This window comes from Xenopus tropicalis, chromosome 3 (genome assembly GCF_000004195.4).
Source record: "Xenopus tropicalis strain Nigerian chromosome 3, UCB_Xtro_10.0, whole genome shotgun sequence".
Lineage (NCBI taxonomy): Eukaryota > Metazoa > Chordata > Amphibia > Anura > Pipidae > Xenopus > Xenopus tropicalis.
Window position 1 is genome coordinate 20,494,019 of NC_030679.2, and position 27,623 is coordinate 20,521,641.

Sequence of the window (27,623 nt, forward strand, 5' to 3'; positions counted from 1 at the left end):
TCTACTCAACCATTAGCAAGACAAGGGATTGAGACAAATAGACACATTATAGACACATTTGCTGCACAATGATGATTGGTTAGCTATTTCTGATCAAGAGTTTGGTTAATAACACTTACAAATACAGTGCATACAGTGTTTTGCTAAAGTATAGTGTATATACTTGAGTATAAGCCTAGTTTTTCAGCACCCAAAATGGGCTTATACTCGAGTCGGGTGCCATGGGCCCCTCCAGACTAGCACCCTCTGTCCTTTGTGTGCAAATTAGGCCACCCACAACCAGACCCTCCAGTGCCTGTTGTTTTTGTTGCCCCTCTTCTACACTTACAGAGCTAGTTTACTGTTTTTCTTTGAAATAAATATTTAAAAACATATACCCCACTGATGCCTCAATTAATGTAATTTTATTGGTATTTATTTTAATTATTGAAACTTAGCAGTAGTGGCTGCATTTCCCACCCTAGGCTTATACTTGAATCAATACGTTTTTCCAGTTTTCTTAGGTAAAATTAGGTACCTCGGCTTATATTCAGATAGGCTTATACTCGAGTATATACGGTACACCCCCCTTGGCATTTTTCATTACATTCCAACCTGGAATTTAAATGTTTCTTAATCTTATTTTATGTGATGGATCTGCACAAAATAGTTGAAGTCTAAAGCGAAATGAGAAAAAATAAAAAATAAAAAAATAAATATTATATATATATATATATATATATATATATATATATATATATATATAAAAAGAATTAAAAAAAAAAATAAAAACTGAAAGTTAGCATGTTTAACTTGTTCATAAATGACTTGGGGGAGGGTATTATAAGTTATGTATCAGTGTTTGCAGATGACACAAAACTCTGCAGACCAGTCAATTCTGTCCAGGATGTGGCATCCTTGCAGAAGGATCGTGACCAACTGGCAATCTGGGCGGCTAAGTGGCAGATGAGATTTAATGTGGATAAATGTAAGGTCATGCACCTGGGATGTAAAAATATGCAAGCCCCGTATACCCTTAATGGGACTGCACTAGGCAAATCCATAACGGAGAAGTACCTTGGAGTCCTTGTAGATAATAAACTTGGCTGTAGCAAGCAATGCCAGGCAACAGCTGCAAGGGCAAACAAGGTTTTGAGCTGTATTAAAAGGGGTATAGATTCACGGGAGGAGGGGGTTATTCTTCCCCTTTACAGAGCGCTGGTAAGGCCCCATCTAGAATATGCTGTTCGGTTTTGGTCTCCAGTGCTCAAACGAGACATGATTGAGTTAGAGAGGGTCCAGAGAAGGGCAACTAAGTTGGTAAAGGGTATGGGAAGTCTCACTTATGAAGAAAGACTGGCCAAGTTGGGTCTGTTTACACTGGAGAAGAGGCGCTTAAGAGGTGACATGATAACTATGTATAAATATATAAGGGGATCATATAATAACCTTTCTAATGCTTTATTTACCAGTAGGTCCTTCCAACGGACACGAGGGCACCCACTCCGTTTAGAAGAAGGGAGGTTCCGTTTAAATATTCGGAAAGGATTTTTTACTGTGAGAGCTGTGAAGTTCTGGAATTCCCTCCCCGAATCAGTCGTGCTGGCTGATACATTATATAACTTCAAGAAGGGGCTGGATGGATTCTTAGCAAGTGAGGGAATACAGAGTTATGGGAGATAGCTCTTAGTACAAGGTGATCCAGGGACTGGTCCGATTGCTATCTTGGAGTCAGGAAGGAATTTTTTCCCTTCTGCGGCAAATTAGAGAGGCTTCAGATGGGGTTTTTTGCCTTTCTCTGGATCAACTAGTAGTTAGGCAGGTTATATATAGGCATTATGGTTGAACGTGATGGGCGCATGTCTTTTTTCAAACCAACTTACTATGTTACTATGTGCATATGTATTCACCCCTTTGCCATGAAGCCCCTAAAAAGTCCTGGTGCAACCAATTACCTTCAAAAGTCACATAATTAATCAAATGAAGTCCCCCTGTGTGCAAGTGTCACATGATCTGTCAGTATAAACACATCCTTTCTAAAAGGCCCTGGAGGCTTCAACACCACTAAGCAAGAGGCATCACACCATGAAGGCCAAGGAGCTCTCCAAAGTAGGGATCAAATCCATCATCTTCAATTCGAAAGAACATGGTACAGCAAACCTGCCAAAAGAGGACCGCCCACCAAAACTCACAGACCAGGCAAGGAGGGCATTAATCAGAGAGGAAGAAGTTGCAAAGTTCCACAGCAGACTGGAGTATCTGTCCATAGGACCACAATAAGCCATACACTCCATAGAGCTGGGCTTTATGGAATAGTAGCCAGAAAAAAGCCATTACGTAACATTAAAAATAAGAAGGCACATTTTGAGTTTGCCAAAAGGCATGTGGGTGACTCCCCAAATGTTTTTCAGCAGCAGGGACTGGGAAACTGGTCCGAGTCGAGGGAAAGATGGATGGTGCTAAATACAGGGATATTCTTGAGCAAAACCTGTGGCAGTCTGCCTGTGATTTGAGACTGGGATGGAGGTTCACCTTTCAGCAGGACAATGACCTGAAGCATACTGCTAAAGCAACACCCGAGGCGTTTAAAGGAACAGTAACACCAAAAAATGAAAGTGTTTTAAAGTATTGGAAATGTAACGTACTGTGGCCCTGCAATGGTAAAACTGGGGTATTTGCTTCAGGAACACTACTATAGTTTATATAAATAAGCTGCTGTGTAGCCATGGGGGCAGCCATTCAAGCTGGAAAAAAGGAGAAAAGGCACAGGTTACATATCAGATTACAGATAAGACACCATTGAATTCTACAGGGTTTATCTGTTAGCTGCTATATAACCTGTGCCTTTTCTTCTTTTGAATGGCTGCCCCCATGGCTACACACCAGGGTTTATATAAACTCTAGTAATGTTTCTGAAGCAAACACAAAACTTTTACCAGTGCAGGGCAGCAGTACATTATAGTTTAATTTCTTTAAAATATATACATTTTTTGGTGTTACTGTTCCTTTAAGGGGAAACATTTAAATGAGTTGGAATGGCCTCATCAAAGTCAAGACCTCAATCCAATTGAGAATCTGTGGTCAGACTTGAAGATTGCTGTTCACAAGCGAAAACGATTCCAACATGAAGGAGCTGGAGCGGTTTTGTCTTGAGGAATGGGCAAAATTCCCAGTGGCAAGATGTGGCAAGCTCATAGAGACTAATCCAAAGCGACTTGCAGCTGTAATTGCCGCAAAAGGTGGCTCTACAAAGTACTGACTTTAGGGGGGTAAATAGTTATGCACACTGAAGTTTTCTGTTGTATTGTCCTATTTGTTGTTTGCTCCATAATAAAAAACAAAACAAAACACATCTTTAAAGTTGTAGGCATGTTCTGTAAATGAAATGGTGCAAACTCTCAAAACAATCCATTTTCATTCCAGGTTGTGAGGCAACAAAACATGAAAAATGCCAAGGGGGTGAATACTTAAGCAAAGCACTGTATGTTTGGGTTGCACATACTCAAATTATATACTTGGACTCTGAAGGTGCGTGTGGTCCACGATATTTTGGTTGTTATGGAAACCACAATAGTTCTACACAAAGCCCAGTCACTTGATACTTTGTACAAGTGACTCCATTTTGCCATATACCGCTTTTATAGTGACAATCAATTTATGATTGAGCCTGAGGGGCTTTTATTTTCTTTGGTAACTGATCCTGAGCCTCCTTTTCTTTTTTTAGAGATCCCCAACCTTTTTTTACTTGTGAGGATGCCAAATAAGGACTGTGACTGGCTATTTGGTAGCCCCATGTGGACTGCTAGGAGGCTCTGTGTCTATCTCTCTGCGCTTCCAAAACCAGAGATTTGAAACGGGCACCTACTTTGAGGACTCTGGGAGGGGGGTGGTACTCATGAGCCACTGGTTGGGGACCACTGTTGTATATACTGCATGGTGATCACACTACAAGGAGTGAGTTGGATGCCAATTTACATTATAAAGTGCATATTTTGGGTTGTGGGATTCTGATGTGTTTGGCATGTCTTAAGAAAGTTCCTCTTAGCAGGACCAGAACGCTGACAAACATATTCACTCATTCATAAGTTCCATGACTGCTATATACGCATTTATGTTTTAGGTAGAACCCCAGTACCAAAATACTGCCCCTAACTGCACAAGTACTACAGCATTATCTACGATGGCCACCAGCTATGCTTGCAGCACTGCCCAAAATATGTAAACTCGATGAGCATCAGAGAAACATGCCTTCTCTGCAGATTATCAATATGAACTGCTGTCAGGTCAGAGTGGGAAACAGGCCAAATTTTAGCCTAGTTCTGCAACAGTGCTGCATTTCTAAAGCAAACACACTGGTGATATATTTATTTAGAACCCCTTTAAAGTAGAATTTTTTACCTTCTCATTTAAAGCAGATCAGAGGTGGTTACAGCCACTGTAAACTGTTCTAATTTGACAAATAACCCCTAAATTTCATTAAAATTAGTTGCTATAAGAAATGTATCAAGTAATGTAGCACATTGTAACAGCTCACCTGGGTTAAACTGTAGCCTGAAAAACGCTATGTGAAACTTTAATCTTTGATTTTAGAAAGTAATTGTTTATTTATATTGTACTATCTAAAAAAGGGAGTTTGGAAGATAACAACCCATTTAAACACAGGTAAATGAACAGCAGTCTAGCCTGGTTAACAAATGGTTCTGCAGTAGCCAAGTCATTTTCAAGAAAAATAAATATATGTACCCTGATATACAGATATATGGCAATTAAACACAATATAGAACAATATGGGATCCAGATATAGTGTAACATGCCAAAAAAAGGCACCATCAGGTGCAAATCTTTGGGTGCCCTGCAGGGGCGTTCCATCCCCTAGTGCTGCCCTGTGGCAGCCTATAGGATCCTGCCCCCCTCACTTGGGATTTGACAGAGGGGGGCCGCATCGCAGAGAGGGCAACAGCTGACATTCCAAATTCTGACGCAATTTTATATAAAAATTTATACCCTGCCATCAAGATGCAGAGATTTGTGAAAAATTTTTGATACAATTTTTTTATATATTTTTCCCTATAGCCTTATTGTAATAGTGCTTGTATATAAAGCATTACAGAACCTGTGAGTCAATTAGATCTATTTACCTGAATGGCTTAGGTGGTAATATACTAAAACGTGTTTTGTCCAAAATCTTCCGGATGCGATTCCGCCCTCCAGACACCGTATTGGCTTTCATTTTCTTGCTTGCGCGATCCCGTGGAAACATCTGTTCTACATCATTGGGGAGATCAGGGATGGAATATCTATTGTTCTTCTTCTCTGCAATTTTGGGGATGTGTGGGACTCCATTTTTTTTCTCCTGCCCGATTCGATTAAGAAGCTCTTTAAACACTATGGTTCAATTATATTATGGAGAGACAAAAAAAATCATAAAATTAATACTAAGCCTATAATTTTTTTGAATGGGCATTGAAAGCATCATATTTTAAACGAGGACCTGTGACTCAGGCTGGCAGCGGGGGTAGGAGAGAAAACTACGGGTAGGCAGAAGAGGTACCTGCCCTTGGCATGATTTACACTTATAATTACAGCATAATAATACTTTTAATCTATGGTGTTACTGGCCCTTTATTAATGGATTGCACACACATAATGGGGCAAATAGTTTTTATATTATTTTGCAGGAAGTGTAAAAAGTTCTTTGCAGAACTACAGGAAGATGAACACTACCAACATCAGAACATGTCTATATTATTATATTATTAACTCACCAAAAATGTTGGTCTTGACAGTGATGGAAAGATGTGTATTGTTTTTCAAGATCTCCAGGGCTTTGGCGTAAACGATAGTCTCAAAATTTTGGCCATTGACTTCCATAATCTTTTACAACAGGAAAAAGGAACAGCATCAGTTAGCTAATAACTCTATCTTAAGATAGAAATGTATAGCAAAGAAATATCAAAAAATTGTTTAGGTTCAGGCGCATGGAGCAGATTTCAATGCTAAAATCCAATCCGTGTGTCTGCACATGGGCCGGCTCAGTGGCTCTTGGCGCAGACACAGGGAAAAGCTGATGTCAGCATAGGGGCTGATTCTCGGACGATAGATTTCTATTCACTGTACTTAGCTGAACCTAGGTGGATCTATTCTAAAAAAAAATTCTCTTATTTCCAAGCAGTCATTCTCTGTGTCTAATAAACATGTGACCTTCTCATGTTCCTTCTCACATCAGGAACTTTGTACTGAGCGCTGGATAGGAGTTGCTGTCTATAAATATTGGTTTTGACTTTTCCATTCTACTAGAGTCCAGTTGTTTCATGGCCCAAAGCAAATGTACTAACCCTGTTTTGTCAAAGCAGAGGTTTCCTAACTGCTACATGACCATTTAGCCCTGCTTCTTGAAGTCTTCTCTACACTGCTGTGGACTCTATCTTCTATTTTCACAAATGTACCAGAGCTTTGACTTCAGTTATGTAAGCCAGTGACCCCTTAGGCTAACGTCACATGGAGAGGAATCATTTGCCCTCCCTACCAACTGATGCAAGCATTTCTCAGGCAAAATATTTTATCTGCAAAATCTGATTGCTACATTTTAAAGCCTCTGATTTCAACCAGGATTTGGAGATACACAGAATGATGGGTGTAACAGTAGGGAGAACCACAGGCAAATACTACTATAATGAGCTGTATGTATTTACCAATATAACAAAAAGAAAAAATAGACATCATAGTTAATGTTATATGCTATGTACTTACAGTAACAGATATAACTGAACCAAACTCAAAAAAATCTTACCTGATCTCCGCGTTTTAATCCAGCTTCTGTTGCTTTGCTTCCAGGCTCAACACTTTCAATAAACATGCCGAAACCTTTGTCGCTTCCCCCAACGACGTTGAAATAAAAAGGCGATTCACGGGAAGGCTTAAGCAATGTAACCTGTCTCAGTTTAGCCTTTGCAGCACAGGCTATGTTTAGCAGTCGCAGATGACCCTTCATTTTCTGTGGGGCACAGATTATTATCAATTTAAGTACGTTCTCAAAAGTCATACTAGTTTAAATAGACAGAAATCATTTTATTAACAAACTAGTTTAGTTTTGTATATACATTTATGTATGAATGTATATATAAGTGTGTGTGTGTGTAAAAGTATATACATATATACTTAATATAAATTATCGGTTAGAATTGGAAACTTTATATTCTGCAGCAGGGGGTACATTATTTGTTTCATTGATTTATGTCACATAATTTACACGGTGGTGACATAAATCAATGAAACAAATAATACTGTACCCCCTGCTGCAGAATATAAGGATAGCAGAAGATACACTGCAGTTCCAAGACCAGCAAAGCATCATGCAAGTCCATTCAGGAAGCTAATGCTTTAGCTATTCAGTTCTTATCTCTGTCATACAAGACATAGCCTTTTCTCTTATTTTCTTCCTTAGTCTAGATCTTAAATCTGCCACTAGATATAGTACAGAATTCTTATTGTAAAAATACTAAATTTTTCTGATGCTACTGTGTTACCCAATATAACTTCAGGATCATCCAGCAGTTTCAATACAAATGTTAAACCATCATTGAAGCTACTTTTGCATAGCAGTGCCTTCAGATTTGCTAATCCCATCCCATTTTTGTATTATGCTAAACAGGACAAAAGGGAACATTTAAAGTCTCTGTTTGGTCCTTGTGAGGTAGATATTAGATTCCCAGTGTACAACCCTCTTCCCTTCTTGTAACAGTAGTGCATTGTGTGTGTACTGGGAATCTAATTATCTACTTTGCAAGCACTAAACATGGAGTGGCTTCACTTTCCCTGGGTGCCGTGTTTCAGTTTAAAGGAACAGTAACACCAAAAAATGAAAGTTTTTTTAAAGTAATTAAAATATAATGTACTGTTGCCCTGCACTGGTAAAAGTTGTGTGTTTGCTACAGTAATACTACTATAGTTTATATAAATAAGCTGCTGTGTAGCCATGGGGGCAGCCATTAAAGTTGGAAAAAAGGCACAGGTTACATAGCAGATAACAGATGACCTCTCTAGAATACAATAGTGTTTATCTGTTATCTCCTATGTGCCTGTGCCTTTTCTCCTTTGAATGGCTGCCCCCGTGGCTAAACAGCAGCTTTGTTTACATACATTTCTGGGGCAAACACACCAGTTGTACTAGTGCAGGGGAGCAGTATATTTTATTCTTATTACTTTTATACACTTTAATTTTTTGGTGTTACTGTTCCTTTAAGAAATAACAAAAACCATAGAGTTTTTACATGACTAAAACAATAGGTGATAAGTATAAACAGCAGAAGCCCTATTCATTGCAATTGTGTTAAAAAGGTGAATATGTTTATGTCATACAGAAAAGCAGATTCTAAAATGAACACATATAATGTTAAAGGTGACCATACACTATGTGACCAGCATAGGCCTATGGCCTAACGATTATGCAAAGTATATTCACATCTTTATTGTTGCAGTTTTTCCTACAACCCAAGCAGCCAAAAGAGCAGGAAGTTAAAGGAGCTACGATTCCTCCTTACTTTCCAATCTACCGATGCATGATACATATTACCTAACAAAAGTTAGCAGCAGATCAGTCTTTGCATAAAATAGAACATACCGCATTTTCAAGATTCCGTTCAAATTCTTCCAAAAACCTTGTCATGGCAGGGTCTCCTTCAAAATCATTAAAGTGGTTGTTAACCCAAAGAAGGACAACTCGTGTTACCTATGGAACCAAGCAAAACCTCAGTTTATACAGTTCTTAGAATAATAAACAGCAAATGTATGTATATAAAAGTTACCAGCAAACTAGCAAATGCAGGCTACGTGACTGGCCAGACTTGGCCCTTTTCAACTAATTGCCCCACCAAGTTCATGACCCAAAAACATCGTCATTATTTATTTTGATTTTTTACATTTGTCATCAATGGCATTTATTTATTCAAAAATGTGATTTATGTTATGCTTTATATCAGGATTGGAAATTCTCTTGTTATACGGATTGCATAGCTTTGCTTCTGCCAATCTGAACAGATCACAGCATGTGAAATAGTCCCAGACACATTACAGAGAAGAAACCAAACTCTGCATGGTGAAGTTTTGTCAGATTTGCCACATGCCTAAAACAAGAGGGCAGGATTTGTATATATGTTTGTGAAGCTTCTTAAAGAAGGAAAGATTCAATCACAGGGGGGTTACCATAGTTAGGTACTCCCCGTGACTGTAATCACTTGATAACCCCTGAACAGCGTGTTGGCAAAAAAATACAGGTTTTCATTGAGCAGAAACATTTGGCATGTATTAGGCTTACTCATGTTTATTTTACATTCTGTGGCATTTAAAGGAGAAGGAAAGGCTACATCACTGGGGGGTGCCAAAATGTTAGGCAGCCCCAGTGATTTTAATCACTTACCTGAAAACCCCCGGCCAGTGCACCTGTTAGGAGAAACCACACCAGTCGGGGTGTATGCAAGCGCTCCTTCTTCCTGTATCCGCAGTAGAGTGAAAAGCCGATTTTAACAAAAAAGCCAGCCTTTCGCTCAACTGCGCATGTGTCAGCCCTGGGACTCTGAAGAATTTGCTTGCATATACCCTGGGTTGGTGCAGTTTTCTCCTAACAGAAGCACCAGCCCGGGGTAAAAGGTAAGCAATTACAATCACTGGGGGGTACCTGACATTTCGCACTCCCCAGTGATTTAGCCTTTCCTTCTCCTTTAAATAATTAATATGTGCCTAATTATTAATGGCCTCCACATATTTATACAGTAGCTAGCAAGCAAGATGGGAGTATAAACTCAGCTAATCTAGACACAGCTATGGCTTTAACTGAAATGGGAGTCGCAGTAAACATACAATTGCAAATAAAAGCACCACATGATATACTCACATGAAAGGAAACAGCGTAGCAAATGCTAACCCTTTTACATGAAATAAGCAGCAGAAACCACAACTGGTTTGAGATTGCTTTTCATATTCCCAACCCTTAGTGAACAAATTTACAAACCTTGTCACGACGACTGTCATCTTTAAACCACTCCAAAAGCTTGTCCCCAACCTCTAATGGACTTGAAAGGAATGTCCTGTATGTTAATAGAAAATCCTCTATGTATGTTGGGTCAACAACAGAGTGCTCTTCTATTAGGTGCAAGATGAGTCTTTCTGGAGTCCCCTAAATTAATGAAGAAAAAAGTTGAACTTTTTATAAACAATGAGTTTTAAGCAGTCCAGTAAAGCAGAGCTAGCAGTCTTAAAAACAGATCACAAAGGCCAGGGTTTAGGGTACTGTATGCTATGCCATGGGAAATGTTAATATAACTAAAGGATATGGTCATCAATTTGAGAACAAATTCTGTTCCTGAGCAGGGCCAAAAATTAGCTGCTGTTAGTCACTGCTAATTAGGCTTATAGCTGAAGCTGCTTTACAATGAAACAGATCAGTGTTTTATTACTTTAGATATAATGCCCATAAGGGCATAATGATTAAAATCACTGGCTGAAAAAGGAGATGGGATAAAGGAGAGCGATAGGGACAGTAGCACCACAAAATTAGTTGAAATATGGCAAAATGGCCCAGGATAAATAGCAGATAACCAATAACCCCTGTAGAATACAATGGGTTTAGCTCCTCTAGTCTACACAAATCCTAACCTATTGTATACTACAGAGCTAATCTGCTATGTAAACTGTGTTTTTTCTCCTTTTTCAGATTAATTAACCACCCCTTATTAGCACTGTTGAGACAACTAAATGAGTCAGCAGAAAATATATAGGGCTAATTCTTGTTTCTGGGGGATTGGGGAAATAGCAAATGAGAAGGAATTTGAATAAACATGATTAGAAAGCCAGAATAAATGAATAATCTCTCGAGGAGAATTATAAGAGAGAGTTAAACTTTTCACAGATTGTAAAGTGACAGGCAAGTTAATTGTAGGAGTATACCAGAGAACCCCTCATCTAAGCAAAGTGAAGGAGGAGAAAGCCTCTTACTGCACATTAAGACTGCACATAACTGCCCAGTTATTGACGGGAATAATAATACTGCCGGCCCAGTGAATGGAAACAAGTTCATAGATTTACTGCATGACAACTACATGGCAGATTGTTGTTGATGCCATATTAGCTCTAGTGATCTGCAATGTAATCCATTTTTCAAAAACACAAACATTTTTTTATTTTAGCCTTAAAATCTGACATGGGGCTAGCCATATTCTTCCTTTCCCACGGTGCCCCAGCCATAAGAACTGTGCTCTGATAAACTTCAGTCACACTTTACTGCTGCGCTGCAAGTTGGAGTGATATCACCCCCCTCCCAGCAGCCGATCAGCAGAACAATGGGAAAGCAGCAAGATAGCAGCTCCCAGTAGGTATCAGAATAGCACTCAATAGTAAGAAATCCAAGTCAGGCTTGGGACTCCTCCAGTTACATGGGAGTAGGAGAAACAATAGGTTACCTGAAAGCAAAGCAGTTTTAATGTGTAGCACTGGCTCCTTCTGAAAGCTCAGACTCAGGCACAATGCACTGAGATGGCACCTACACACCAATATTTTAACTAAAAATATACATTTGTTGGTTCAAGAACAAACTTTAAATTGCAGAGTGAATTATTTGCTATGTAAACAGTGTAATTCAGAAATAAAACGTATACCATACAAATCATGACACAATCCCTTTAACATCTATAAAATCTTTAAATCTTCTATGTGGACATTGAGGTTTTCAGCAAAAAAACAATTGGTTGTCATTCAAAGTGATATTAAACAATTGTTCTAAATGTATTCCCTTAGGAAAAAAATCCACAAGCATTAAGGGCCACTCTATGTGGCTTAACTCAGATATAAAAAGTTAATAGGAATGAATTAGTGAATGTGTCCATATTTTTTTTTTTTTTTTTTTTTTTTTTAAATCTTAACAAATTTGTAAATTATACAATGTCTTTGTTACAACTCATAAATGGCAGAATTAATATTCTGCCCCCCCCCCCCAATAGGATGTTTCCTTTTAAACAGGTGGCCAGTTAATGCTACCTGCTGATTGTAGGTGGCAATAGGTGACTAGATCTGCAGCAAATTTTGCACCTTTTATTACATAAACCCCATATATCTTACCTGAATTACTATATGTCCCTTTCGAGTGCCACTTCGATCCAGTTCTCGGTGTTCATTAACCATAACAATCTCCCCCTTTTCCTTGACTTTGTGGGTATTTTTTTCCACATGGTTTAATATCCGAAAGTAGTCCTGTTGTGCTATGCACACAAACTGTCCCAAAAAAATACGAGGGTAATTAAGAAATATATAGTACATAAAAAGACTGGTTCAGCAACTGTGCAGTCCAACAACAACAGATGACTTGACTCAGAACTTGCTTCACCACCATTTCATGCTTCTACATCTCACTAGCAGAAAAAACCACAGAGACTAAAATGGCTAAGAGTGTTGGAAAACATGCTTTTTTTAAAATATGGAAATGAAATTGAAGAGTTTAAAGCAAAGCAGAAAAAGGTCTAGATCATTTCCTAAAAACATTTATACAGAATGTGAAATATTTTAGCTGACTATTCTTGGTCTGAGAAAATGTCCTTGTTGTGGTCAAAATAGAGAACAAGGAACAAGACAGGTTTAGCAAATATGTACATTCAAAATGCCTAATGATTACTGCCTAATGCTAATAACCATGTCACCCATGGAAGCTTCCCTAATAAATTAATTAAGCTAAATTAACCTAAATTAAGTTTTAGAACGTTGTAGAGAGTGCTATTCTGAAACAATTTGCAATTGGTTTTCATTTTTTAATTATTGTGGTTTTTAAATTATCTAGCTGTATTCATTAACTCTCCACTTTGGAACTTTAGCAGCTATATGGTTGCTAGGGTTCAAATTACCCTAGCAACCAGGCAGTGAGCAAATGAAAATCTGGAATATAAGTAAAAAAAAAAAAAAAAAAGGTAACAATTAAATTGTAGCCTCAAAGAGCAATAGTTTTTTGTCTGCAGCAGTCAGCAGACCGCCATATGAAAGCTGGAGACAGATGAGGAAAGCAAATAATTCAAAAGTGATAAAAAATAGAAAATAGAGACCAATTGAAAAGCTTAGAACTAGCCATTCTACACTGGATATAAAAAGGATATACACCAAAATGGCAGTTTTTTTTTTTAATTAAAAAAAAAAAGGAAGATAAATCATGTCAGAATGTATTTCACCTTTATTGCAAAATTATCATCTATATAAAGAAGTTGAAGACAAATTAGAAACAGTTTAGTGAAAGCAGGAAAAGCAAGAATCATCACCCCCTAAAGCTAATACTTGGCTGAAGCACCTTTTGATTTTATTACAGCACTCAGTCTTTTTGGGTGAGACTTTATCCCTTTGGGCACATCTGAACTTGGCAATCTTTGCCCACTCCTACTTCCAAAAATGTTTCCAGATCTGTATAATTGCAAGGGTGTCTTCTGTGCAAAGCTCTCTCCAGGCCCCCCTGCAGATTTTCAACTGGATTACAGTCTGGTCCCAGGCTGGGCCATTCCAGAACATTGATCCTCCTTTGGTAAAGCCACTGCTTTGTTGATTTAGATGTATGCTTTGGGTCAGGCTGAAAGGTGAAGTTCCTCTTCATCTTCAGCTTCCTAGCAGGTGCTTGTAACAAAGCAGACTGATACTTGGAGCTATTCCTGATTCCATCCGCCTTGACTAAAGTACCAGTTCCAGATGATGAAACGCAGCCCAAAAGATGCTGCCCCACTATGCATTACTGTGGGGATGGTGTTCTAGTGATGAAGTGCTGTGTTATTTCTGTACCAACATACCTTTTGGGATTATGGCCTAATTGTCCAACCTTGATACTTCAATGATAAATCCTTTTTTTTTTTTTTTCGTTTTTGGAGTATGAGACCAAGCAAAATAATCCTATAGGAACAGCCAAATTTATGTGACCTGAGGCAGAGCCATTTTAATTGATGTAAGGCATATTCTACCTTCTGTTTGAGATGAGACTGAACGTGACTGGTTGATCATGAATGCAGCCACATCCTTGATTATTAAAGGATATACACAGTCACACATCTAGGTTTTTGTATGATTTTTGCTATCTCTGCGTTCACTAAAAAGGATCTGATTTGTTTTCAGCTGCTTTGCATAGATGGCCATTTTTGCAATAAAGGTGGAGTGACATAGTGAAAGATAAACCACCACCTTTAAACATGGTTCTACAGTTAGTCAGAAAATATAGCACACTCGTGGGCTGAAAATGTTCAGGCACAAAAATGGTTCAACATACAACAAATGCTATAAATATCTATTAAACAAGGAAAGGGGCAGAAATCACATGTAAGCTTACCCTTTACAGCAGGCCTGCAGTAGATTTCTTTTAGACCTTTTACACTAAATGCAAGGACTACACTAAAGATGCCCTCTCTGGCATGTAAAAGATGCAGTGGTTCTATCACCATTTTTAAAATACTTACAATAATCACTTTGACACTAAAATTAAATAAGCAGAATGTAGGATTTTGAATGACATAGTAGATGTGAAGGTATGGGATCTGTTATACAGAAACCCATTGTCCAGAAAGCTCCGAATTACAGGGAGGCCATCTCCCACAAATAATTCCCAATTCTTAAAAAAAAAAAATTCCCTTTTCTCTGTAATAATAAAACAGTACATGATGATAACAAAGCTGTATGAATCCATACTGGTGCTAAAGCAATCCTATTGGTTTCACTTTTATATGTTTCAATATTTTTTTAGTAGACAAAATATGGTGATCCAAATTACGGAAAGACCCCTTATCTAAAAACACTCGGGTCCCAAGCATTTTGGTTAGCAGGTCTTATACCTGTACAAGGGAAAGGCAGCTGCAGGGAACATGTGTTTTGTATAAAGTTAATAATATAATTGTAACAACTCTTAAAGGGACAGTAACACCAAAAAATGTATATATTTCAAAGAAATTAAACTATAATGTACTGCTGCCCTGCACTGGTAAAAGTTTTGTGTTTGCTTCAGAAACATTATTAGAGTTTCTATAAACCCTGGTGTGTAGCCATGGGGGCAGCCATTCTAAAGAAGAAAAGGCACAGGTTATATAGCAGCTAACAGATAAACCCTGTAGAATACAATGGTGTCTTATCTGTTATCTGCTATGTAACCTGTGCCTTTTCTCCTTTTTTCCCAGCTTGAATGGCTGCCCCCATGGCTACACAGCAGCTTATTTATATAAACTATAGTAGTGTTCCTGAAGCAAACATCCCAGTTGTACCAGTGCAGGGCAGCAGCACATTATATTTCAATTACTTTAAAACACTTTCATTTTTTGGTGTTACTGTTCCTTTAACTGAAAACAGCTTAAATCATCTTCACTATACACATAAAGGCAGAATCATTACAAAGTAAGGATCTATTCTAAGTCATCATTATATTGTGAAAGTTACTATATATATATATATATATATATATATATATATATATACACATATATATATTACATGATTTACATGATGTTAGTAAAGAAAAACTCATACCTGGCAATCATCAGCTTTGGTTTTTACTACTCCATCCATGTACTGTGTTTCTAAAGATGGGTTTATGCCAAAGCTATTTCCCATGCAAAGGTTTTCCATCCTGCCATCTGAATGGCTGATTTCTACAATCCCATTAAGAATGACATACCAAGAGTCCAGCTAAGAAAAAGATAAATAAAAATGTAGAACGAAAGAAAGAGGATGCCGCAGAAATGTTTCAGCACTATATAAATACCAAAAATACATAACATAACTAACATAACATTGCTCTTTACAGACAAGCAGATTTACCTTTGAGTTCCAGCGCTGGATGTTTTTTCCAGTTTCCAGACGGTGCTTGCCTGTGCCACAATGACAACAGCCACATACAAAATGCAGGCCTGCGTTATTGGAACAAATCAAAAGGTCCAGCGCAGAGAAATGCAGGTAAAAATGCTTGTCTGTAAGAGCACTTAGGACTAAACTCCATGAGCATTTTTTTAAGATGAAGTCAAAGCGACAAATCAGACGCGGTTTTTGAGTCACGCACCTCAAAATATAATGAGACTGATGTAAAACTCAGATGCATAAACTACATGTAATTTTTTCCATTCGGCACGACTGTCGCATATGAATGCATCATGCTGTGTCTGTCTCAAAATTGTTGCGTCCAGTCGAAGCAACTTTTTTTTCCGCACTGAAATACATTGACTGTCGCCTGTGACTTTATCTGATCCAAATCTACACTACAGCTGTGGAGATCAAATTTTGTAGGATCCTATAAAATCACATGCTGTTACATGGAGGATCAGATTAAATCTCGCCCATAAAATCTGTCGAAAAACGCTTTAGGAGTTTAGCCCTTAGTGTCATACATATAATGATTTTTCAATTACCAATTTCCAAAAACATTTAAGACCCCAAAATGAATTTCTAATAAAACACCAATTCCTTTTTATACATTAAAAAAAACAAGGCTACAGCAGTCACCACTTCCATTATATGTTTATTTTAATTAGCCTTTTAATTAATATAATTAGTGTAATTAATCCTAATCTTAAGATTAAGAGTACATTTACATTTCTTTGCCATAATATTCTGTAAAAAAACTCCTGGTTTTACACAACCAGTTTAAAAGGTACGTTTTATTTATTTTTTTCGCTTTAGAATATATGTGGCTTTGGCGTTAGAAAGGCTACAGTAAACAGTTTCATAAGGTGCTTTCCACAGTTTCAGAGTGTGAACCATATCTCTAGATTGAAGGGAAAAAAGCAAACAAAAGAACCATAAATGACATGTGAAGTACAGTCAGGTCCAATATAAGGACAGAGGCACTATTTTGATTGTTTCAGTTATGTACACTACTACAACAGATATGAAATGAAGCCACTGAGAGGTAACTAAAGTTTAGATTTTCAGCTTAATTCGAGTGGCTTAAAAAAAATATCATGAGCTGTTTAAGAATTAGATAATGAAGGTTAAATGAAAATTGGACAGTAACAACCCAAGAGTAGCTCAGGAGTAACATGTTGCTCACCAAACCCTGGGATGTTGCTCCCAGTGTCCCAAAAGCAGGGGCTTATTTTTGAAATAGTGGTTGCACAAAAACCAGATGTACTGCCAAACAGAGCCTCCTGTAGGCTGCCAATATAGGGGCTGCCAAATAGCCAGTAAAAGCCCTTATTTGGCACCCCTGGGGAACTCTGAATACCATGTTTGAAAATGTAATGGGGAGTAAGATTTACCTCATACTATCATGACAGCAGTTTCAACCAGCATTGCACATACAATTACATCCCTTCATGTTCTCTAGTTCCAACTGTCACACACAAGGGGGCACATTTACTAATCCACGAGCGGACCGAAAGCGTCCGAACGCGTTTTTTCGTAATGATCGGTATATTTGCGACTTTTTCGTCGCCGTCGCGACTTTTTCGTATGTCCTGTGATTTTTTTTCGTCGCCGTTACAACTTTATTGTATATAGTTTCCCCGACTTTTTCGTCACTGTTGCGAAAAAATCGGATTGGTTTTCCGCCGTTTACAACATACGAAAAAACGTGACAGCGACGAAAAAGTTGCAAAATTTTCGTTTCCAATCCAATTTTTTTTTCCATTCGGGATTCGGATTCGTGGATTAGTAAATGTGCCCCTAGGTGTAACCAAGTCACACTAGGGGGGAGACACGAACGCTCCGAGCGTATTCTTGCAGATTTTTTCGCGGCCGCACGAAAAATTCGGAAAGGCTCTGCCGCTGTTTACAATGGTCAGTATGAAAATTTTGTGACTTTCAGATCGCCAATACGATATTATCGTGAGTATTACGATTTTTCCGTAAGCATTTTCGGGATATTGCGAAATTTTCGTTTCCAATCCGAATTTTTCCCATTCGTATTCGTGGATTAGTAAATCTGCCCCTAGGCGTAACCAAGTCACACTAGGCGTTTTCTTCACTGGCATACGTTCTCTCCAGGGAGAAAATTCTGCTTTGCTTCTTTCTGCCCTATGCGATTGAAATGACAGACACACAGCATTGCCCTGTCAGTGCACAGACAAGGCGGATTTCAACACAAAAATGCATATTTTTGTTTTTGCCCACTGAGATCCGCCCAGTTTGTGTATTGACAATCCAATGCTGTGCACAATGCTGTCACAGCAGAAGGAAAAGCGGCTTTTCCCACAATGCAGATATTACTGTGACACAACCCTTAAAAGAATGAGGCAGAAGTCAGTTCTCCTCCAGTAGTTAATGCTACATTGTTTAAGCACAGCCAGAAATGCAGAGGATAACCAGACTAATACTGCTTTCAACAGAAAATACATTTACAAATAACTTTGAAAACATTTAATTAATGTCTGTTGGAAAGCTGCATAAAATTACATTTTATATAATTATGCATTATGAGTGGAGAACCCCATAATCCACCATCCACATCAACTGGATGGAAAGTAAAAACAATATGGTTTTAAAACATTGTTATCACTTTGTAAAACTATATTATTGAGAGAGAACCTTGTAAGTAGACTTTAGTCAGTGCCATATTCTGAAATGTATACTTTTTATTTGCACTGCTAATGTTTTGTTACTTACTTCTTGCCCATCTTCAATGATGATTGCGCCAGCCTGTTCCACAACTTCAAAAATCATGACCGAGCAAAGCTTTCGTCTCACAGACATGGTCATATTGACAAAGGCTGGAAGCTGATGCATGAATTCCAGTAGCTGTTCTGTTTGTACAGATATATATATATTAGCACATGGAGAGAAAAATGAGACAAAAGATGTCCATACAAATAGGATGGATTTACCAGTTGGGAAGTGTAGGAGCTCTCGAACCATCACTGGCCATAATGACCATCTAAATGCCCCTAATAGTCCTTGTCCAGCTCCACATGGGTATCAGCAGGAACAAAGTTTGTTCCCATGCCAGCTCCCATGCACACCAGACAACATTTGGGAGAAAACCTATATTATTTAATTAACCTCCACTATCAGGTGCCCTTGCAAGCGCCCTTTACCAGAAAAACAACCCGACTTTGATCAGGATTTGTCACAGTTTAAAGCGGACCTGTCACCCAGACATAAAAAGCTGTATAATAAAAGCCCTTTTCAAATTAAACATGTAACCCAAAGTAATTTTTTTGTTAACACATTTGTACTCATTATATAAGCATTTAAAAGTTCCAGCTGTCAATCATATATTACCTGCCCTACCTCTATGCCTTAGGCATAGGGGTGGGGCGGACAGTTACTTTCACAGAATTCAGAACTTCTTAGATGTCACTGCCCTCCCCACATTCCCCCTCACTCCTCACCATCTAATTGTGTAACCAGTGCATGGATATTGGTATCAGGCCCCCCATACTGGCACAGAAACAAGATTTTAGCAAGATGCACAGCTTGCCTTAATAACAGTGTCTACAAAATGGAGCCTGTCTGTTTTCTGCAATCATGAATTCCAGCGCTAAACATATAAGTTTAAAATAATTTATATAGTGTAATTGAAGTTTATTTTGCTTGACAAACACAATAGAAAACAATTAATAATTATTTCTTAGGGTGTGACAGGTCCCCTTTAACACCATTTACCAATTTACCAGCTCTGCCCTCTTTCCAGCTAACTAAGATACCTCCTTAAGGAAGACCCAACACACTACTATTAAGTGTATAACTTTGTATTTATCAACATTGAACCCATTTGACAGTTTGTCGTCATGTTCCGAAATGTAGTCAAACATCTCTGCAAAGTGGCAGCATCCTGCATAGAAAGTATAGCTTCGCACAATATAGTGCCATCAGAAAACCCAGACACTATATACAACAGCTAACATGGCTTGCCACACTAAATATTAACAACTCAAATTAGATATTTCTAGACACAGCACCAAAAACAGCATTCAGCACCAGGGAACTCTGTACTGTTGGGGCTTGCACTAATTTACTTGTGAGGGCCAGCAATATCATAATAAATAATCAGATACTAGAGTGAAGTTATTCAATAGTCCTCCCATTATAGCAAATGGTTACATTCTCTCTGCTATATACAGGCTCCTCTATAGATCTATAAAGCTCTTCCTATTACGCCACAGCCTTTTCTTTTGTAGAAAACAACCAGAAAGGCTTTATTAACCCCAGTATTAAAGCAGTATTTTACCATGAAATATTATGTTCATGTTTTATTTATTTATTTTTTAATCACAGTTTAAAGTAATACACCTGGTGAAAGAACTGCAACAATTTACCTATGTCATCATCTGTTCTGTCTGTGGGTTCTTTCTCAAGACATTCCCTCACAATGTCACGGGTCAGCATTGTGTCTGAAGCTCTCTCAATATCTTCATCTTCCTCTTCATCTTCAGAATCAACAGCTGCCTCTGGCAGGCCTGTCAAGTCAACATCCCCCATCTCACTTTCTGTTGCCTGTAAATGAAACAAGACTTTTACTAGACACTACAGGCACAAAATCATTTTAAACTTTCCATTTGAAATAATCACTAACTTAAAACAAAATCCCCTTAGTTGGCTACTTTATTAGCATAGTCATGTTTACTTTTTCCCCTATATTTATGGGAAGATGGGCACTTTTGCAATTTACTGGAATTTTCTATTTTTACTGGTTTCAGAGATATTTGCATTTTTATTTTTACTTCTAAAAGTATAAAATTGTCTTAAACTGCAAATATCTCAAACCACTACACAACAGACAATTAATTTGAATAACAACATTCCCCAGAGTAACACCTGGAAATAGTTTTTTTTAGCTTTTTTTTTTTTATTCCCTTTCAGTACAATTTTAAATGAGCTACCTGGTAGATATCTGATAAGCTGCTGCTTCCAGAGTCGCTTGCAATGCTGCATCCTGATTGGCTGGATGGCACATGTGTAACATGTGGGTGGGGACTGTCGGTGAGGTGTATCTTGGAGAGGTCTGTGGGGAGCTATACAGAAATAGAAAGAGAAATATTAGCTTGATTACATATGCCAAAATACAACTGCTTATGTCTGGTAATTCAGAACATCACAGCATATTCATATGTCTTTCAGGAAAAGCAAGGAATAAAAAAATAAAATGCTCAAAAATGGCAGCACTTTTATAAATACTACATCTTATTAGTATTCAACAGAACCATAATGTTTAAATAGAATATAAGAATATGGTGAAATATTAAAAAATCAAATGTTTCATGCTAAATTCACATATTTAAAGTGCATTGTGTTTATAGTTATTATAGAGCAGGCATCCTCAAACTACGCCCCCCCCAAGGTAATTTACCCGCCCCCACTATGATCTGACACGAGGACGCAGGAGAGGGAGCCGGAGGAAGCAGGAGGAAACAGTGGGGAGAGGACTTAAGTCCAGCCCCCCAACAGTCTGAGGGACTATGAACTGGCCCCCTGCTTAAAAAGTTTTAGGACCCCAGTTATAACGCTTGCAATCTCCTTAAAGGGCAAGGAAATCCGAATTTATTGGGGAGATCCAATATGTTATGCTGACATGCAGAGAACAGCACTTTAAATATCATGTTTGTTTTAACCATGGATTTCTGTGTATATTTACACTACAGAGTGTATGTTTTTTATTAAGAAAAAAAGTTACAGAAGGGACATTTCTAAAAATATCTATGATAAATGACAAACATAAGTAAACAAAAAATGCTGGACTCACAAAAATAGTCAGGCTTTACAGTAATCACAGAGGTTAAGCTCAAGGTATTCTTTTTTAAAAGTTCACTCCAATAGAGCTGGAGAAGTGCCCACAAACCATCTGCACTAGTCGGCTTTTTTCTATCCAGTTCATCAACAAATCAGCTCAATGGCTGAAGAACAGATGAATAAATTAGCTATGTCATTATTTTCATGTTCCTTTCTTCTTCATAATTAATAGTTCTAACAACTTGGATGTGCTTAGGATCAGTATCTGGGAAGTGAAGAATAATGTGGTAGTTATTTTAATTCTGCATTCCAGTCACTCTATGCAGGTCACCAACTTTAGAACCAGCACAATATACAGTGGCTTGCAAAAGTATTCGGCCCCCTTGAACTTTTCCACATTTTGTCACATTACAGCCACAAACATGAATCAATTTTACTGGAATTCCACGTGAAAGACCAATACAAAGTGGTGTACACGTGAGAAGTGGAACGAAAATCATACATGATTACAAACATTTTTACAAATAAATAACTGCAAAGTGGGGTGTGCGTAATTATTCAGCCCCCTTTGGTCTGAGTGCAGTCAGTTGCCCATAGACATTGCCTGATGAGTGCTAATGACTAAATAGAGTGCCCCTGTGTGTAATCTAGTGTCAATACAAATACAGCTGCTCTGTGACGGCCTCAGAGGTTGTCTAAGAGAATATTGGGAGCAACAACACCATGAAGTCCAAAGAACACACCAGACAGGTCAGGGATAAAGTTATTGAGAAATTTAAAGCAGGCTTAGGCTACAAAAAGATTTCCAAAGCCTTGAACATCCCACGGAGCACTGTTCAAGCGATCATTCAGAAATGGAAGGAGTATGACACAACTGTAACCCTACCAAGACAAGGTCGTCCACCTAAACTCACAGGCCGAACAAGGAGAGCGCTGATCAGAAATGCAGCCAAGAGGCCCATGGTGACTCTGGGGGAGCTGCAGAGATCTACAGCTCAGGTGGGGGAATCTGTCCATAGGACAACTATTAGTCGTGCACTGCACAAAGTTGGCCTTTATGGAAGAGTGGCAAGAAGAAAGCCATTGTTAACAGAAAACCATAAGAAGTCCCGTTTGCAGTTTGCCACAAGCCATGTGGGGGACACAGCAAACATGTGGAAGAAGGTGCTCTGGTCAGATGAGACCAAAATGGAACTATTTGGCCAAAATGCAAAACGCTATGTGTGGCGGAAAACTAACACTGCACATCACTCTGAACACACCATCCCCACTGTCAAATATGGTGGTGGCAGCATCATGCTCTGGGGGTGCTTCTCTTCAGCAGGGACAGGGAAGCTGGTCAGAGTTGATGGGAAGATGGATGGAGCCAAATACAGGGCAATCTTGGAAAAAAACCTCTTGGAGTCTGCAAAAGACTTGAGACTGGGGCGGAGGTTCACCTTCCAGCAGGACAACGACCCTAAACATAAAGCCAGGGCAACAATGAAATGGTTTAAAACAAAACATATCCATGTGTTAGAATGGCCCAGTCAAAGTTCAGATCTAAATCCAAAGGAGAATCTGTGGCAAGATCTGAAAACTGCTGTACACAAACGCTGTCCATCTAATCTGACTGAGCTGGAGCTGTTTTGCAAAGAAGAATGGGCAAGTGTTTCAGTCTCTAGATGTGCAAAGCTGGTAGAGACATACCCTAAAAGACTGGCAGCTGTAATTGCAGCAAAAGGTGGTTCTACAAAGTATTGACTCAGGGGGCTGAATAATTACGCACACCCCACTTTGCAGTTATTTATTTGTAAAAAATGTTTGGAATCATGTATGATTTTCGTTCCACTTCTCACGTGTACACCACTTTGTATTGGTCTTTCACGTAGAATTCCAATAAAATTGATTCATGTTTGTGGCTGTAATGTGACAAAATGTGGAAAAGTTCAAGGGGGCCGAATACTTTTGCAAGCCACTGTACCTACACCATAATGCCACCATCTCCATGCTTAACTGTTGCTTTTAAACATTGGAAATCATTCTGTCATTTGATCAACACTATACAAAAACTACAAAAACACAGATATAGGGGGATAAAGCTGGCCATACACGTGGCGATCTAACAATGTTTCGTGCGACCATCAGTCGCACGAAACATTGTCAGATCCGCCACACACAGTCAGGGCTGAAACAGCAGATAAGGAGGTAGAAACAATAGGATTTCTACCTCCTTCTGCTGATTCAGCCCTGACGGCAGATTTTGGTCAGGGGCCTTCTATGGCGCCCGATCAAAATTTTCTAACCTGGCCGATCGGTGAGTCGTCCGATATCAGCAGCTTCCTGCGATATCGGTCGACTCGCCGAGATGCCATACACGCACCGGATATCGTACGAAACGAGGTTTCGTACGATAGTATCGGTGCGTGTATGGCCAGCTTAAGATGGGTGGCAGAGAACCAAGTATATGGTCATGGAGTCACTTCTCTTATTCTTTAAATCAATATGGATAAAAGATATACAGGTAGTATAAACCTATAGATACAGGTATGGGACCAATGAGGTTTTCTGGATTTCTGGATAAGGGGTCTTGGATCTTCATACTTTAAGTCAACTCTAAAATCATTCAAACAGTAGATAAACCCAAATGGATTGTTTTGCCTTCAACAAGGATAAATTATATTTGAGTTGAGATCCAAGTACAAGCAGGGCTGGAACCTCTTCTGCCTGCCTATAGTCTGCACTCCCTTGTCATTGCCCCCAACGCTTGTCATTACGTGGCGGGACTAACGACTCCCCCACCCCCCACCATGACGGAACTGCTCAATTTAATGTTTCAATTGAATGATTGAAATTATAGCAAAAATACCAAATTAATGTTTTTTCAAAATGTTTGAGTGATAGTAGATGCAGATAAAACTTACATCCGCAATATGTCCAAAACAATAAGGCACCAGATAATTATAACATTCTTGGAAACCAAAACTGATTCTACCAGGATGTTTTCCAAACTACCCAAATACAAATTAGTCGAGTTAAACATCCCAATAACAAATTATATATATAGCTATAAGGCCATAGATCATGTGCCCATGCCGAGACGTGGTGGTGATAGATCTAGGCTGCTACTTCAACGTGAATCCTTTTGGATTAAGAAACTTGACACATTAGCACCAAAAGGACTAAATGAGTATTGTTCCCTTAATTGTTTTCTACCAGTTAGGTGATCTATAGGTTTAATTATGTAATTGGGATAATATGTTTATTTTTTTATCTGTGTAGGTAAGGGTCCCACTTGCCCCGGTGCGAGCATAGTTTATGCCGGACGGGGGTGGTGGGGCTTTCTAGCTGATGCGTAACATGTGGGTGGGGTTAATTATGCATATAAGGTTTTATTGAACAAACTGTGTATTGAGGGTATAACATCGTGAACAAGGTCCAAGACCAGGACCGAAACGTTGATGTAATAAATATGTAACTATCTACAATAAAGTATTGAAAAGTGGAGTGCGCATAACTCATGGAGTATTGTATACATGGAACAACCAGATGCAGCACCCATTGAGACTACCAGACACGTGAACAAGGAGGGAGTGCGGACCAATTGTGAATTATATATATATATATATATATATATATACATACACACACATCACTTTGTCAATGGGTTCTGCTTCCCCTGGCCCAGGTACTTGAAGTGCATTTCCCCCTTCCCATTTTAGTAAGTTATCTAAGGTTATGTGTGAGGATCTAGCGGTCTAGTAAGGTCTTTTACAGAGTAACATATGGATTAACATCAGGTGCAAGGCATAGGATAGGTCCAAGCGAAGAATAGATCAATGAGCCTTTAAGCAAGACTTAGTCAAGTGTTACATGAGGTTGGGCAGTCCAGTAGTGTTGTAGTTGGAGGTAAAGACATGTCAAGTCTAAAGAGGGAATAGGGATTCAAAAGCATGGGCATAATGATGTAGGAATCTCAAAATATATGTCTGCATTCATCAAGTGCATGGGGGTATTGCTATGTGACATGGGAATTGGAACAACAACAACAAACATTTGTTGCGAGTCTTTTTCGGCGATTTGCGCGAAATCGCGCCGCCGCGTCTGCCATCCCGCCGGCGACTTACATGTTCGCCGGTGGGATGGCAGGGGGAAGGCAACTCGGGGAGATTAGACGCCCGCGAACAGGGAGTTTTGCCGTGGGCGACTAATCTCCCCGTGTGCCAGAGCCCTAAATGGCTGCCACTCATGCATACACAGCAGCTTTGTTTATATAAGCTATAAGTAAGGTTTCTGAAGCAAACACACAGCTTTTACTAGCACAGGGCAACAGTATATTATACAATATATTTTAATGACTTTAAAACACACATTTTTTGTGTTACTGCCGGGTGATGTAAGTAACCATACAGCTTGGGCCCCACGCAAGCAGAAGACTCAGTTATTAAATTCATTACGTTCAGCAGATGGCATAATGAGTGCTTAGTTAGAAATTCATTTAATCGGTGTATATTCACTTAACTGGTTTAGTGGACACAACTTGGGCTGCAACTGTGGGCACTGATCCTCTTGTCCTCCATGGCTTATAGTAGGGGTGTAAAACTCAATCACATAAGGGGGCCAGAAATCTAAAACATCTTTCTTAAAGGAAAAAGAAAGGTAAAGTCACTTGGGGGTGCCAAAATGTTAGGCACCCCCAAGTGACTTTAACCGCCTACCTTTTACCCCGGGCTGGTGCCGCTGTCAGGAGAAAACAGCACCAGCCCGGGGTAGCTGTCGGCACTTCCTCCTTCCGGCTTCGCTGCGCGCGCATGCGCAGTAGAGTGAAAAGCCGAACTTAAACATTTAAGTCGGCTTTTTCGCTCTACTGTGCATGCCCGGCCACCGGCAGTTTAGGAAGCTGAAGGCGAAAGGAGGAAGTGCTGCGCTCCAGGTACCCCGGGCTGGTGCTATTTTCTCCGAACAGGGGCACCAGCCCGGGGTACAAGGTAAGCGGTTAAAGTCACTTGGGGGTGCTTAACATTTTGGCACCCCCAAGTGACTTTGCCTTTCCTTCTCCTTTAAGATACTGTACGGTCAGGCACAGTGCAGTCAGGCAATTGGTGCTCTGCGCCCAGGGGCCAAATAAAACAGCTAGAAGGGCCGTATTCGGCACGCGGGCCTTGTGTTTGACACATGTGGCTTATAGGATCATTAATTTCATAAAAATGGGGTTGGAGTCACTCTTACAATGTATAATTTTTAGATTTGATTTTAAGTTCTTTTGGGCAGAAGCCTCTTGAATTGTTTTTTTTTTCATTTTCAAGTATCTGTATGTTTAATGTGTACAGCCATTTATAGTACGCTGCTGTGAAATATATTGGTGCTTTACAAATACTTACTAATAATGAATGCTAGTGTATCTTTCTCACAATTTCATGTCTATACATGAGCAATGAACAACACATTAAATAGCTTCATGGAATTACAGAATGGATTTGGGTACATACATTCACCAAGGTAAAGTCTATAAATCACATAAAAAAACAAAAGAACATTGGTTTTGTAACTGAGAAGAAAAATGATCTCCAGCGAGTGACCAAAGGCCATCCAGGATATAAGGTCAGATGTAAGCGAGTAAGGTCAGGGGAGGCAGAGAGAATTAGATTATATAGAGACAGCTGCCCTTCTTACAGTTACACACATTTTACGCACGCACTGCCTGCTCTCTGCTGTATACCAGATGTCAAATATGTACTGTATATATTGTTCATCATAATTATAGGCTTTCTGAATGGGTGTGTGTTCTGCAGAAAGCAAGTAAACAAATCAATACTAGAGTTCTCTTTCTGTATTAAAAAAAAAATGTTTGAAGATTATATGGGGCAGACTAGGAAATGTATAAAGAAAAAACATTAAGGGGCAGATTTCTCAAAATGTGAGTTTAGAGCTTAATACAAAAAAACTCACCCACGTTCTATTCATTCCTATGGGATTTTTAGAAGTGTATTTATCAATAAGTGCAAGTTAAAACT

At 38.9% G+C, this 27,623-nt stretch overlaps 1 protein-coding gene across 9 annotated transcripts in view; it reads right to left on the bottom strand.

Moving 5' to 3' along the window:
- Window positions 1-27,623, bottom strand: part of rapgef6 (Rap guanine nucleotide exchange factor 6) — a 108,040-nt gene that overhangs the window by 41,275 nt on the left and 39,142 nt on the right. For all 9 annotated transcript variants that reach the window (NM_001374789.1, XM_018092131.2, XM_018092132.2 and 6 more), the window contains 10 exon segments: window positions 5,118-5,364; window positions 5,745-5,853; window positions 6,770-6,973; window positions 8,600-8,707; window positions 9,986-10,150; window positions 12,088-12,240; window positions 15,499-15,657; window positions 18,568-18,704; window positions 20,220-20,397; window positions 20,784-20,915. In NM_001374789.1, coding sequence (NP_001361718.1) covers window positions 5,118-5,364; window positions 5,745-5,853; window positions 6,770-6,973; window positions 8,600-8,707; window positions 9,986-10,150; window positions 12,088-12,240; window positions 15,499-15,657; window positions 18,568-18,704; window positions 20,220-20,397; window positions 20,784-20,915 — 1,592 coding nt within the window.